The following is a 15804-nucleotide window of genomic DNA, read 5'->3' on the forward strand; positions in this document are numbered from 1 at the left end:
TGTTAGCTCTTCTCCCTGTATCTGTATACAGAGTGTCAGCTCTTCTCCCGGAATCTGTATATAGAGTGTCAGCTCTTCTCCCTGTATCTGTATATAGAGTGTCAGCTCTTCTCCCTGTATCTGTATATAGAGTGTCAGCTCTTCTTCCTGTATTTGTATATCGTGTCATCTCTTCTCCCTGTATCTGTATATAGTGTCAGATTATCTCCCTCTATCTGTATATACTGTCAGATTATCTCCCTCTATCTGTATATAGTGTCATCTCTTCTCCCCGTATCTGTATAAAGCATGTCAGGTGTTCTCCTTGTATCTGTATATAGAGTGTCAGCTCTTCTCCCCGTATCTGTATATAGAGTATCAGCTCTTCTCCCTGTATCTGTATATAGAGCGTCAGCTCTTCTCCCTGTATCTGTATATAGCGTCAGCTCTTTTCCCTGTAGCTACATATAGTGTCAGCTCTTCTCCCTGTTCTGTATATAGAGTGTCTGCTCTTCTCCCTGTGTCTGTATATAGAGTGTCAGCTCTTCTCCCTGTATCTGTATATAGAGTGTTAGCTCTTCTCCTTGTATCTGTATATAGAGTGTCAGCTCTTCTCCCTGTACCTGTATATAGCGTCAGCTCTTCTCCCTGTATCTGCATTTAATGTCAGCTCTTCTCCCTGTGTCTGTATATAGAGTGTCAGCTCTTCTCCCTGTATCTCTATATAGAGTGTCAGCTCTTCTCCCTGTATCTGTATATAGAGTGTTAGCTCTTCTCCCTGTATCTGTATATAGAGTGTTAGCTCTTCTCCCTGTATCTGTATATAGAGTGTTAGCTCTTCTCCCTGTATCTGTATATAGAGTGTTAGCTCTATATCTTTATCTCTATATAGAGTGTCAGCTCTTCTCCCTGTATCTGTATATAGAGTGTCAGCTCTTCTCCCTGTATCTGTATATAGTGTCAACTCTTCTTACTGTATCTGTATATAGCGTCAGCTCTTCTCCCTGTATCCTCATTTAATGTCAGCTCTTCTCCCTGTGTCTGTATACAGAGTGTCAGCTCTTCTCTTTGTATTGTATCTGTATCCCCTTTGTGCATCGTATCCATATGTACAGTAAAGAGTTGAGCACGTGGTCAGCTCCGTATGAAGATAAAATAGCCAGAAAATAAGGACATGCATCAGTGTAACTGCAAACAGCAGAGTACAGGGGTCCCTGGGACATACATCGCGTCCCCGTGTCTGCATGTCACACAAGCAGAGTCACCCTGTGTGAGTGGGGTTCAGGTGTGTGGATGTGAGGGGGAGGGACAGAACGTTCTCCTGTGACAGGGGACAGGTGAGCTGCCACACCTTCAGACTTAAGTCCCTCAGAGTCTGTACAAGTTTTACTTCTGCTTGCACCTGCTGATAAGGTGAGAAGCTGCCTGAGGAATCATCCCAAAGTGTATACGGCCCATCGTGTGTATACGGACCATCGTGTGTATACGGACCATCGTGTGTATACGGCCCATCGTGTGTATACGGATCAACGTGTGTATACGGATCAACGTGTGTATACGGATCAACGTGTGTATACAGCTCACCGAGTGTATACGGCCCATCGAGTGTATACAGCCCATCGTGTGGATACAGCTCACCGAGTGTATACGGCCCATTGTGTGGATACAGATCACCGAGTGTATACGGCCCATCGTGTGTATACAGCTCACAAGTGTATACGGCCCATCGTGTGAATACAGCTCACCGAGTGTATACGGCCCATTGTGTGGATACAGATCACCGAGTTATACGGCCCATCGTGTGAATACAGATCACCGAGTGTATACAGCTCAACGTGTGTGTACGGAGCAGAGAGACAAAGCAGGTAGGTGGCAGACTGTGGGTTCTATTCCCTGATTGATTCTTTGCACAAAGGGCGGCTAACAGGGTGACCGACACCCCCAAAAAAACTTCTGAAAATTATACCCCTCAGTAATGCCCCACTCTCCCAAACAGCCCCGTCGCCTCTGCGGGGCAGGACCCGGGCTCCGTACAGAAGCCAAATCCCTTTCTACCGAATGGGGCTTCCGTAACCCTTGGCCAGCTGTGGCGATATACTCAGCACTCGCATACAATGCGGAGTATTCATTTTCAGTGAAGACTTTTCTCTGGAGGTTTTCACAGAGATGAACTAGCTTCAGCTTCAGCAAACCCTGCTCCACTGTTATACCCCAGGGGAAATGTTGATAGGCAATTAAAATGTGGGGTTTTATTAATATGGCCGCCATTTGGGTATTTGCTCAGAACTGCATATAAAGCCTCTCTGTACAAAGAAACAGCAAACTCAGTAAAAATTGGGAATTGTGCGGGTCACACTTAAGATGGAAGCTTCCATAGCTAACCAGCGACCCCCTCCTGCTGTCCTAACTTTATATATGGGTTTCCCGGTGCTGGCATGGACAAACGTAAGTGGAGCGTGGCGGCAGCAGGTACGGACAGTACTGCCCTGAGCAGTGAATAGTGGACACACAGATCCTTACTGAAGTACCTGCTGTATTTGTGCTGGAATTTGTTACCTGAAAATCTGGATCCTACAATGGTAGAGACAGGGCAACAATACTGTGCATTTGTCATCCGTGTGACCTGCAAGGAACCACCGTGTCTGTTTAATCGGTCACGGATAAGTGCTCAGTGCTGGAAGTAAAATCCCTTTATCAGAGGCTTACGTGGGGTTGTATGTGGCAGTTGGGAGGGGGGGGGGTAGGTGCAGAGGGGGGATGGAGCAGGAGGGGAGTGCAGAGGGGGGATAGTGTAGAGGGGGGTTAGTGTAGTTGGGGGAGTGCATAGGGGGAAAGGTGCAGGGGGAGGGATGGTGCAGGGGCGAATGCAGAAGGGGGATGGTGCAGAGGGGGGGGGTGCAGTGAGGGGAGTGCAGGGAGGAGGGCAGAGGGGATGGTGCAGGGGAGAGTGCAGTGTGGGGGTGCAGGTGGGTGCAGGTGGGTGCAGAGGATGGATGTGCAGGGGGGAGTGAAGAGGGGGGATGGTGCAGTGGGGGGAATGCAGAGGGGGAGATGGTGCAGGGGGAGTGCAGTGGGGGGATGGTGCAGTGGGGGGAGTGCAAAAGGGGGTGTAGGGGGGAATGCAGAGGGGGGATGGTGCAGAACGCTGCGACGTTCGAAATGCATTGGATGGGTCTTTTGCCACATTAAAGTGCCCTTTTAATCATTTTTTTGTCCTGGTTTCTTCCTGCTCCGTTTGTGCTGGTGCGCTTTTTGGTCTCCCTTTTCCCTGTAGCAGCATGATCATACTCGATATAGCAGCATGGTCATACTGTATATAGCAGCATGGTCATACTGTGTATAGCAGCATGGTCATACTGTGTATAGCAGCATGGTCATACTCCACATAGCAGCATGGTCATACTGTGTATAGCAGCATGGTCATACTGTGTATAGCAGCATGGTCATACTGTGTATAGCAGCATGGTCATTAAGGAGGGTGGGCTCGTATCTTTTGTTCTTCCTCTTCAAATCTGGGGTTTTGTGACAGTACTTTCATATTACAGAACTGATTAAAGAATTGCAATACACAACATTTTAATTGGCTTCCTTAAACTATTATTACTGTGCTAAAAGCAAAGATTTGGCTGCTTTTATTGGGGGGCAGGGGGGATTAATAAGTAATCAGCTATAAAACAACCATTTCTAAACAATTTAACAATCTATTTGGCTTCCAGAAATCGAACTGTGCTAAATCCCTTCTAGGGCCAAAGTGTACTAAGGGCAGTGACAGGGTTAAGGGGTCGGTCCCTCCTAGGGCCAAAGTGTACAAATGGCAGTGACAGGGTTAGGGGTCAGTCCCTCCTAGTAGCAAAGTGTACTAATGGCAGTGACAGGGTTAAGGGGTCAGTCCCTCCTAGGGGCAAAGTGTGCCAATGGCAGTGACAGGGTTAAGGGGTCAGTCCCTCCTAGGAACAAACTGTACTAATGGCAGTGACAGGGTTAAGGGGTAAGTCCCTCCTAGTAGCAAAGTGTACTAATGGCAGTGACAGGGTTAAGGGGTCAGTCCCTCCTAGGGGCAAAGTGTACTAATGGCAGTGACAGGGTTAAGGGGTCAGTCCCTCCTAGGGGCAAAGTGTACTAATGGCAGTGACAGGGTTAAGGGGTCAGTCCCTCCTAGGGGCAAAGTGTACTAATGGCAGTGACAGGGTTAAGGGGTCAGTCCCTCCTAGGGGCAAAGTGTACTAATGGCAGTGACAGGGTTAAGGGGTCACATCTGGGTGATTGACGCATTTCCCCCCACAATCTGCCCCCTATAAGTATGATTAAATCCTTATTAAAGTTATTATAGAAACACGGGGAGCTGAGACTTGGGAGGGGGCTGATTTCCTTGCGCCTTGTCTCTGACGTCTCTGTGTGTTCAACAACAAGAGTTTGCACAGGTAAAGCCCCCTCTCTCCCCCTCCCCTTATCGACCATTTGATAAGAACGGGATTAAATAAGAGTAAATAAATTACTTGACTGACAAACATTCAAAGGCCCCGAAGAAATAGTTTAGTGTAATTGATTTCCAGAGAAACAAAAAAGAGCTATAACAAAAAAATATTTGCTTTTAGCATGGTTAGATTTAAGGAAGCCAATTCAATTGTTTACAAAAGGTTGTTTCTTGGGCCGGTGTATTATAGTATCGCAACTTAAAGTGAGTTACGCTTTCGTGCACTAATCCATTGTTTCTGTGTAGGAGTCACAAGGGAGAGATTGGAGTTCCCAGAATGCCCTGCAGGAGATCGGCCACCCTGATCCTGCTTATAGTGGGTAAGGAACATACTTAGCATTAGAGGAGCCGGTGATGTGCTGTAACCCCTTGGGTGCTCCATGAGGCAGTAGTGATGTCACTTGCTCACTTTTTGCGCTCGTGTAGAGCGCTGGACATGACCTGGTTGCCTGGGAAACAGAAGAGGTCAGGTGATCGTGCTGTGGCCCCCTCACCCTCAAAGGGTTAAGAAATTAACATACAATCAAGACAATGAATACACACTGGGGACGGTGTACTAAGCACCGCCTGTGCGCGCCTCTGTACTGACCGGTCATTTCTCCGCCTATGTGCGCCTCTGTACTGACCGGTCATTTCTCCGCCTGTGTGCGCCTCTGTACTGACCGGGCATTTCTCCGCCTGTGTGCGCCTCTGTACTGACCGGGCATTTCTCCGCCTGTGCGCGCCTCTGTACTGACCGGGCATTTCTCCGCCTGTGCGCGCCTCTGTACTGACCGGTCATTTCTCCGCCTGTGCGCGCCTCTGTACTGACCGGTCATTTCTCCGCCTGTGCGCGCCTCTGTACTGACCGGTCATTTCTCCGCCTGTGTGCGCCTCTGTACTGACCGGTCATTTCTCCGCCTGTGTGCGCCTCTGTACTGACCGGTCATTCCTCCGACCTGTGTGCGCCTCTGTACTGACCGGTCATTTCTCCGCCTATGTGCGCCTCTGTACTGACCGGTCATTCCTCCGACCTGTGTGCGCCTCTGTACTGACCGGTCATTTCTCCGCCTGTGTGCGCCTCTGTACTGACCGGTCATTTCTCCGCCTTTGTGCGCCTCTGTACTGACCGGTCATTTCTCCGCCTTTGTGCGCCTCTGTACTGACCGGTCATTTCTCCGCCTGTGTGCGCCTCTGTACTGACCGGTCATTCCTCCGACCTGTGTGCGCCTCTGTACTGACCGGTCATTTCTCCGCCTGTGTGCGCCTCTGTACTGACCGTTCATTTCTCCGCCTGTGTGCGCCTCTGTACTGACCGGTCATTTCTCCGCCTGTGTGCGACTCTGTACTGACCGGTCATTTCTCCGCCTGTGTGCGCCTCTGTACTGACCGGTCATTCCTCCGACCTGTGTGCGCCTCTGTACTGACCGGTCATTTCTCCGCCTGTGTGCGCCTCTGTACTGACCGGTCATTTCTCCGCCTGTGTGCGCCTCTGTACTGACCGGTCATTTCTCCGCCTGTGTGCGCCTCTGTTCTGACCGGTCATTTCTCCGCCTGTGTGCGCCTCTGTACTGACCGGTCATTTCTCCGCCTGTGTGCGACTCTGTACTGACCGGTCATTTCTCCGCCTGTGTGCGCCTCTGTACTGACCGGTCATTTCTCCGCCTGTGTGCGCCTCTGTACTGACCGGTCATTCCTCCGACCTGTGTGCGCCTCTGTACTGACCGGTCATTTCTCCGCCTGTGTGCGCCTCTGTACTGACCGGTCATTTCTCCGCCTGTGTGCGCCTCTGTACTGACCGGTCATTTTCTCCGCCTGTGTGCGCCTCTGTACTGACCGGTCATTTCTCCGCCTGTGTGCGCCTCTGTTCTGACCGGTCATTTCTCCGCCTGTGTGCGCCTCTGTACTGACCGTTCATTTCTCCGCCTGTGTGCGCCTCTGTACTGACCGGTCATTTCTCCGCCTGTGTGCGCCTCTGTACTGACCGGTCATTTCTCCGCCTGTGTGCGCCTCTGTACTGACCGGTCATTTCTCCTCCTGTGTGCGCCTCTGTACTGACCGGTCATTTCTCCGCCTGTGTGCGCCTCTGTACTGACCGGTCATTTCTCCGCCTGTGTGCGCCTCTGTACTGACCGGTCATTTCTCCGCCTTTGTGCGCCTCTGTACTGACCGGTCATTTCTCCGCCTGTGTGCGCCTCTGTACTGACCGGTCATTTCTCCGCCTGTGTGCTCCTCTGTACTGACCGGTCATTTCTCCGCCAGTGTGCGCCTCTGTACTGACCGGTCATTTCTCCACCTGTGTGCTCCTCTGTACTGACCGGTCATTTCTCCGCCAGTGTGCGCCTCTGTACTGACCGGTCATTTCTCCGCCAGTGTGCGCCTCTGTACTGACCGGTCACTTCTCCGTCTGCACCAGCAGCGTCAAAGATTTGTTTGTTTCATGGCAACGCTGGGTGCACAGAAATGGAGACACTGGGCGCACAGAAATGGCAGCGCTGGGCGCACAGAAATAGTGGTGCAGGGCACACAGGAATGGCAGTGCTGGGTGTACAGAAATGGTGGCGCTGGTCATACAGAAATGGTGGCGATGGATGCACAGAAATGGCGGCGCTGGGTGCACAGAAATGGCGGTGTTGGGCATACAGAAATGGCGGTGTTGAGCACATAGGAATGGTGGCGCTGGTCATACAGAAATGGCGGCGCTGGTCATACAGAATGGTGGCGCTGGGCGTACAGAAATGGCGTCGCTGGTCGCACCGAAATGTTGGCGCTGGGCGTACAGAAATGGTGGTGCTGGGTGTACAGAAATGGCGGCGCTGGGCGTACAGAAATGGCGGCGCTAGGCGTACAGAAATGGCGGTGCTGGGTGCACAAAAATGGCGGCGCTCATACAGACATTGCGGCGCTGGGCGCACAGAAATGGCGGCACTGGGCGCACAGAAATGGTGGCGCTAGGCGTACAGAAATGGCGGCGCTGGGCGCACAGAAATGGTGGCGCTGGGCATACAGAAATGGCGGCGCTGGGTGCACAGAAATGGTGGCGCTGGGCGCACAGAAATGGTGGCGCTGGGTGTACAGAAATGGCGGTGCTGGGCGCACAGAAATGACGGCGCTGGGAGCACAGAAATGGTGGTGCTGTGCGCACAGAAATGGTGGCGCTGGGCGCACAGAAATGGTGGCGCTGGGCGCACAGAAATGGTGGCGCTGGGCGCACAGAAATGGTGGCGCTGGGCGCACAGAAATGGTGGCGCTGGGCGCACAGAAATGGCGGCGCTGGGCGTACAGAGTTAGCGGCGCTGGCCGTACAGAAATGGCGGCGCTGGGCGTACAGAAATGGTGGCGCTGGGCGCACAGAAATGGCGGCGCTGGGCGTACAGAGTTAGCGGCGCTGGCTGTACAGAAATGGCGGCGCTGGGCGTACAGAAATGGCGGCACTGGGCGCACAGAAATGGTGGCACTGGGTGCACAGAAATGGCGGCGCTTGGTGCACAGAAATGGCGGTGCTGGGCATACAGAAATGGCGGCGCTGGGTGCACAGAAATGGCGGTGCTGAGCATACAGAAATGGCGACGCTGGGTGCACAGAAATGGCGGTGCTGAGCATACAGAAATGGCGGCGCTGGGTGCACAGAAATGGCGGTGCTGAGCATACAGAAATGGCGGCGCTGGGTGCACAGAAATGGCGGTGCTGGGCGTACAGATGTTAATTGCATGTACTAGAAAATAATGTTTCTGTGCGTCAGAATCCCGCGCCGAGGTTAACATGAACCCTAAAAAGTCAGTTAATTGCATTAGTGCAGAATTAAGTCGCTTTGTATCAGCCCAAAAATGTATCCGACGCAGCGCGGACGTGTCATTATGTGCCAGATTCATAGAGGTTCGTTAACTTGGGGCTAATAATGGCCCTTATCAAAATCATTACCAGCTGTTATTTACCTGTCTGTTACCTGCCTGTTACCTGCCTGTTACCTGCCTGTTACCTGCCTGTTACCTGCCTGTTACCTGTCTGTTACCTGCCTGTTACCTGTCTGTTACCTGTCTGTTACCTGTCTGTTACCTGCCTGTTACCTGCCTGTTACCTGCCTGTTACCTGTCTGTTACCTGCCTGTTACCTGCCTGTTACCTGTCTGTTACCTGCCTGTTACCTGTCTGTTACCTGCCTGTTACCTGTCTGTTACCTGTCTGTTACCTGCCTGTTACCTGTCTGTTACCTGCCTGTTACCTGCCTGTTACCTGCCTGTTACCTGCCTGTTACCTGCCTGTTACCTGTCTGTTACCTGCCTGTTACCTGTCTGTTACCTGTCTGTTACCTGCCTGTTACCTGCCTGTTACCTGCCTTTTACCTGCCTGTTACGTGTCTATTACTACTAATCAGAGTGTGTTTTGTGGAAATGCATTTTTGTCGCCGGAAGGTGTCTTCTAGTCACATTAAGTCTGTAAGACACTTTCTAGACGTAATCTTTATAGTTGGCCCTAATTATCTAGATTGCACTAAAGCTGAAATAATGTCCCATCATTAATTAAGCCCACATTGAAAGTGCAGCGTGCCTATTCATTTATATACAATCTTGTGATGATTTATGTGATTTTTTTTTTTTTTACATTATATTTTAAAGCGGCAGTCCCCATTTTTAAAATATTTTTGTTCTAAATTCACCTGTGCCAGGGCATCCTCAGAGCGGATCTGTGGTTCCCTGACCTTTGGTGAACTCAAGATGGGGCTTCTCCAAGATGTTTGAAGTATTTTGTGCCTGTATGTGACACATGAAAACTATACATATAACCATGGGGTCATCAATAGAAAGACCATTGTAACCAAATAACGCGTCACCCAGTGTCCCATCACCCAAATGACCTGTCACCCATCTCACAATGTCCCGCCTCACTGTGTCCCTTCACCCAAAGTAACATCTTACAATGTTCCATCAACCAATGTCCCATTGCCTAATGTCCCATCACCCAAATGTCACATCTCACAGTGTCCCTCCACCCAATGTAAAATCTCACAATCTCCCAGCACCCAATGTAACATCTCACAATGTCCCTGCACCCAATGTAACATCTCACAATCTCCCAGCACCCAATGTAACATCTCACAATGTCCCTGCACCCAATGTAACATCTCACAATGTCCCTGCACCCAATGTAACATCTCACAATGTCCCAGCACCCAATGTAACATCTCACAATCTCCCAGCAACCAATGTAACATCTCACAATGTCCCTGCACCCAATGTAACATCTCACAATCTCCCAGCACCCAATGTAACATCTCACAATGTCCCAGCACCCAATGTAACATCTCACAATGTCCCAGCACCCAATGTAACATCTCACAATGTCCCTGCACCCAATGTAACATCTCACAATCTCCCAGCACCCAATGTAACATCTCACAATCTCCCAGCACCCAATGTCACATTTCACAATGTCCCAGCACCCAATGTCACATCTCACAATGTCCCAGCAACCAATGTAACATCTCACAATCTCCCAGCACCCAATGTCACATCTCACAATGTCCCAGCACCCAATGTAACATCTCACAATGTCCCAGCCCCCAATGTCACATCTCACAATGTCACATCTCACAATGTCCCAGCACCCAATGTCACATCTCACAATGTCCCAGCACCCAATGTCACATCTCACAATGTCCCAGCACCCAATGTCACATCTCACAATGTCCCAGCACCCAATGTCACATCTCACAATGTCACATCTCACAATGTCCCAGCACCCAATGTCACATCTCACAATGTCACATCTCACAATGTTACATCTCATAATGTCCTATCACCCAATGTCACATCTCACAATGTCACATCTCACAATGTCCCATCTCACAATGTCCCATCACCCAATGTCACATCTCACAATGTCACATCTCACAATGTTACATCTCACAATGTCCCAGCACCCAATGTCACCTCTCCTAATGTTACATTATACAATGTCCCATCACCCAATGTCACATCTCACAATGTCCCATCACCCAATGTAACATATCACAATGTCTCATCAACCAATATCCCATCACCCAATGTAACAACACACAATGTCTCATAGCCCAATGTCACATCTCAGTGTCTCATATCCCAATGTAACATCTCACAATGGCATATCTCACAGTGTCACCTCGCCCAATTTCACATCCCACAATGTCACATCTATTTTTCTGCCCCACGCAAAGCTGATCCAGATGATCATATTTGGAGCACCAGTCAAGTATTAGTTAGACATGGGGGGGGCATGTATTGTCTCCGAGGAACCCCTACAGTCAGGTAAAAAACAAAAACATCTCCCCTTCCCCCCCCCAAAAAAGAACTACACAGACTGTTTCTGTAATATGTGTTAAAGTTTATTCAAATAAATATAATATAAATATTGTATCTTTATTGTACTTACAGCGTCCACATCATTTGCATATGTAGCCACAGAAAATACAACCACCGCTCTGCCTACCAATAGTTCCACTGCAAGCACAGAAGCATCCACATTGCCGGCTACCAACCCAACTTCATTATCATCTGCAGCTTCCCTAACTAACACTGAGTCAATCACCTCTGCAAAACCAAACAACACAACCCTTAGTGTAAACAACGCATCTGTACTCACAACCCTTACCACCCCCACATCATCTGGAATAACAACATTGGGCCAATCAACTTCTACACATTCTAATGAGACAACCTCTTCTGCAACCAACACACTTTCAGTGTCAGCCACAGGCTCCTCCAACACAACTTCATTACCAGCCACAAACTTGTCCACTAATCTAACTACAATACCAGCCACAGCCTTAGCCACTAACTTAACTACATTACCAACCACATTACCAACCACAGCCTCATCCACTAACACAACTTCATTACCAGCCACAACCATGTCCACTAACACAACTATATTACCTGCCACAGCTTCCACCAATGCAACTTCAGTTCCAGCCACAGTCTCCTCCAATGCAACTTCAGTACCAGCCACAGCTTCCACCAATGCAATTTCAGCACCGATCACAACCTCCTCCAACGCAACTTCAGTACCAGCCACAGCCTCCTCCAATGCAACTTCTGTACCAGCTACAGCCTCATCCAACGCAACTTCAGTACCAGCCACAGCCTCCTCCAATGCAATTTCAGCACCAGCCACAGCCTCCTCCAACACAACTTCAGCACCAGCCACAGCCTCCTCCAATGCAATTTCAGCACCAGCCACAGCCTCATCCAATACAACTTCAGTACCAGCTACAGCCTCATCCAACGCAACTACAGTACCAGCCACAGCCTCCTCCAATGCAACTTCAGCACCAGCCACAGCCTCCTCCAATGCAACTTCAGCACCAGCCACAGCCTCCTCCAATGCAACTTCAGTACCCGCCACAGCCTCCTCCAATGCAATTTCAGCACCGATCCCAACCTCCTCCAACGCAACTTCAGTACCAGCCACAGCCTCCTCCAATGCAACTTCTGTACCAGCTACAGCCTCATCCAACGCAACTTCAGTACCAGCCACAGCCTCCTCCAATGCAACTTCAGTACCAGCCACAGCCTCCTCCAACGCAACTTCAGCACCAGTTACAGCCTCCTCCAATGCAACTTCAGTACCCGCCACAGCCTCCTCCAATGCAACTTCTGTACCCACCACAGCCTCCTCCAACACAACTTCAGCACCAGCTACAGCCTCCTCCAATGCAACTTCAGTACCAGCCACAGCCTCCTCCAACATAAGTTCAGTACCCGCCACAGCCTCCTCTAACGCAACTTCAGTACCCGCCACAGCCTCATCCAACGCAACTTCAGCACCCGCCACAGCCTCCTCCAATGCGACTTCAGCACCAGCCACAGCCTCCTCCAACGCAACTTCAGTACCAGCCATAGCCTCCTCCAACATAAGTTCAGTACCCGCCACAGCCTCCTCCAATGCAACTTCAGTACCCGCCACAGCCTCCTCCAATGCAACTTCAGTACCCGCCACAGCCTCCTCCAACACAACTTCAGCACCAGTTACAGCCTCCTCCACCGCAACTTCAGTACCAGCCACAGCCTCCTCCAATGCAACTTCAGCACCAGTTACAGCCTCCTCCAACGTGACTTCAGCACCCGCCACAGCCTCCTCCAATGCAACTTCAGTACCAGCCACAGCCTCCTCCAATGCAACTTCAGTACCAGCCACAGCCTCCTCCAACGCAACTTCAGTACCCACCACAGCCTCCTCCAACGCAACTTCAGTACCCGCCACGGCCTCCTCCAACGCAACTTCAGCACCAGTTACAGCCTCCTCCAATGCAACTTCTGTACCCGCCACAGCCTCCTCCAACACAACTTCAGTACCCGCCACAGCCTCCTCCAACGCAACTTCAGTACCCGCCACGGCCTCCTCCAACGCAACTTCAGCACCAGTTACAGCCTCCTCCAATGCAACTTCTGTACCCGCCACAGCCTCCTCCAACACAACTTCAGTACCAGCCACAGCCTCCTCCAACGCAACTTCAGTACCCACCACAGCTTCATCCAACACAACTTCAGTACCAGCCATAGCCTCCTCCAACATAAGTTCAGTACCAGCCACAGCCTCCTCCAACATAAGTTCAGTACCAGCCACAGCCTCCTCCAACATAAGTTCAGTACCAGCCACAGCCTCCTCCAACATAAGTTCAGTACCAGCCACAGCCTCCTCCAACATAAGTTCAGTACCAGCCACAGCCTCCTCCAACATAAGTTCAGTACCCGCCACAGCCTCCTCCAATGCAACTTCAGTACCCGCCACAGCCTCATCCAACGCAACTTCAGCACCAGCTACAGCCTCCTCCAATGCAACTTCAGTACCAGCCACAGCCTCATCCAACGCAACTTCAGTACACGCCACAGCCTCCTCCAATGCGACTTCAGCACCAGCCACAGCCTCCACCAACGCAACTTCAGTACCAGCCATAGCCTCCTCCAACATAAGTTCAGTACCCGCCACAGCCTCCTCCAATGCAACTTCAGTACCCGCCACAGCCTCCTCCAATGTAACTTCAGTACCTGCCACAGCCTCCTCCAACGCAACTTCAGTACCAGCCACAGCCTCCTCCAACGCAACTTCAGCACCAGTTACAGCCTCCTCCAACGTGACTTCAGCACCTGCCACAGCCTCCTCCAATGCAACTTCAGTACCAGCCACAACCTCCTCCAATGCAACTTCTGTACCCGCAACAGCCTCCTCCAACACAACTTCAGTACCAGCCACTGCCTCCTCCAACGCAACTTCAGTACCCACCACAGCCTCATCCAACACAACTTCAGTACCAGCCATAGCCTCCTCCAACATAAGTTCAGTACCAGCCACAGCCTCCTCCAACATAAGTTCAGTACCAGCCACAGCCTCCTCCAACATAAGTTCAGTACCAGCCACAGCCTCCTCCAACATAAGTTCAGTTCCAGCCACAGCCTCATCCAACATAAGTTCAGTTCCAGCCACAGCCTCCTCCAACATAAGTTCAGTACCAGCCACAGCCTCCTCCAACATAAGTTCAGTTCCAGCCACAGCCTCATCCAACATAAGTTCAGTTCCAGCCACAGCCTCCTCCAACATAAGTTCAGTACCAGCCACAGCCTCCTCCAACATAAGTTCAGTACCAGCCACAGCCTCCTCCAACATAAGTTCAGTACCCGCCACAGCCTCCTCCAATGCAACTTCAGTACCCGCCACAGCCTCATCCAACGCAACTTCAGCACCAGCTACAGCCTCCTCCAATGCAACTTCAGTACCAGCCACAGCCTCATCCAACGCAACTTCAGTACACGCCACAGCCTCCTCCAATGCGACTTCAGCACCAGCCACAGCCTCCTCCAACGCAACTTCAGTACCAGCCATAGCCTCCTCCAACATAAGTTCAGTACCCGCCACAGCCTCCTCCAATGCAACTTCAGTACCCGCCACAGCCTCCTCCAATGCAACTTCAGTACCCGCCACAGCCTCCTCCAACGCAACTTCAGTACCAGCCACAGCCTCCTCCAACGCAACTTCAGCACCAGTTACAGCCTCCTCCAACGTGACTTCAGCACCCGCCACAGCCTCCTCCAATGCAACTTCAGTACCAGCCACAGCCTCCTCCAATGCAACTTCAGTACCAGCCACAGCCTCCTCCAACGCAACTTCAGTACCCACCACGGCCTCCTCCAACGCAACTTCAGCACCAGTTACAGCCTCCTCCAATGCAACTTCTGTACCTGCCACAGCCTCCTCCAACACAACTTCAGCACCAGCTACAGCCTCCTCCAACGCAACTTCAGTACCCGCCATAGCCTCCTCCAATGCAACTTCTGTACCTGCCACAGCCTCCTCCAACACAACTTCAGCACCAGCTACAGCCTCCTCCAACGCAACTTCAGTACCCGCCATAGCCTCCTCCAATGCAACTTCAGTACCCGCCACAGCCTCATCCAACGCAACTTCAGTACCAGCCACAGCCTCCTCCAACATAAGTTCAGTACCCGCCACAGCCTCCTCCAACATAAGTTCAGTTCCAGCCACAGCCTCCTCCAACATAAGTTCAGTACCAGCCTCCTCCAACATAAGTTCAGTACCAGCCACAGCCTCCTCCAACATAAGTTCAGTACCAGCCACAGCCTCTCCCACTAACATTGTGTCAAACATCACGGCTGTGTCAGACAACACTACTCGGACACCTGGAATTACACCTTCTAACCAAAGTAATGTAACAAACTCAACCAAACAACCAACCACCACCAGTCCTCTGATCACCACTCTACCTCTGGAGTTTAAGATCCAAAATCGCCAATTTAATGATAGTTTGAACGACCCAAAGTCTAACTACTACAAGGAATTGAAGAACGAGGTGGAGAATGAGGTAACCCCCCCACCCCCAGAGGTTGCCTGTTGTACAGCTGATTTAACATGCTAACGTCTGAGTTTATTACAAAGGCTTTTTGTGGTCTTTCTTCGGTCCTGACCCAGTTCACATTCCCTGACCTTTGGTAGAGGCGAGACAAGAATCCCTGCCCCAGTAGCTTACGATATAATAACCTATTATACTTGTCTAAAGATAAGAACATGCAATAATCCTTTCTTTCGAGGCTATAACCTGTCATTAGCTTGCACGCTTTGCCGGGCGTCCCCCGTTTCCGCAAGTCTACATCTATATTTAATAATGTATTATTTATATTATATTTCATTCTCTTGTTCCTGGATTTTTGCTTGTACCAGCAAAAGTAACACTACTCTTTGTAATAAACATAATGGTTACAGAATTGCTGTGCTTAGTGTCACCACCAGGCAAAAGGCTGAACGTAAAGTAATATTTCCAGGGTCTTTAAAGCTGCAGTCCAAGCAATATCCTACATGTATTTTTTTTTTTAATAAATCATTTCT

The 15804-nt window shown here is 50.6% G+C and overlaps 1 protein-coding gene across 2 annotated transcripts in view; it reads left to right on the top strand.

Annotated features, from left to right (window-relative positions):
* The first annotated feature begins 1210 nt into the window (after positions 1-1210).
* Positions 1211-15804, top strand: part of LOC142469053 (uncharacterized) — a 43252-nt gene continuing 28658 nt past the window's right edge. The window contains exons 1-3 of one of the 2 annotated variants that reach the window (XM_075575910.1): positions 1211-1844; positions 4700-4773; positions 10842-15283. In XM_075575910.1, the coding sequence (XP_075432025.1) occupies positions 4731-4773; positions 10842-15283 (4485 nt within the window). In that variant the 5' untranslated portion in view covers positions 1211-1844; positions 4700-4730. The remainder of the gene's footprint in view (positions 1845-4699; positions 4774-10841; positions 15284-15804) is intronic. The other variant, XM_075575911.1, reaches the window with a different exon arrangement.

This window comes from Ascaphus truei, chromosome 18, assembly GCF_040206685.1.
Source record: "Ascaphus truei isolate aAscTru1 chromosome 18, aAscTru1.hap1, whole genome shotgun sequence".
Taxonomy (NCBI): Eukaryota; Metazoa; Chordata; class Amphibia; order Anura; family Ascaphidae; genus Ascaphus; species Ascaphus truei.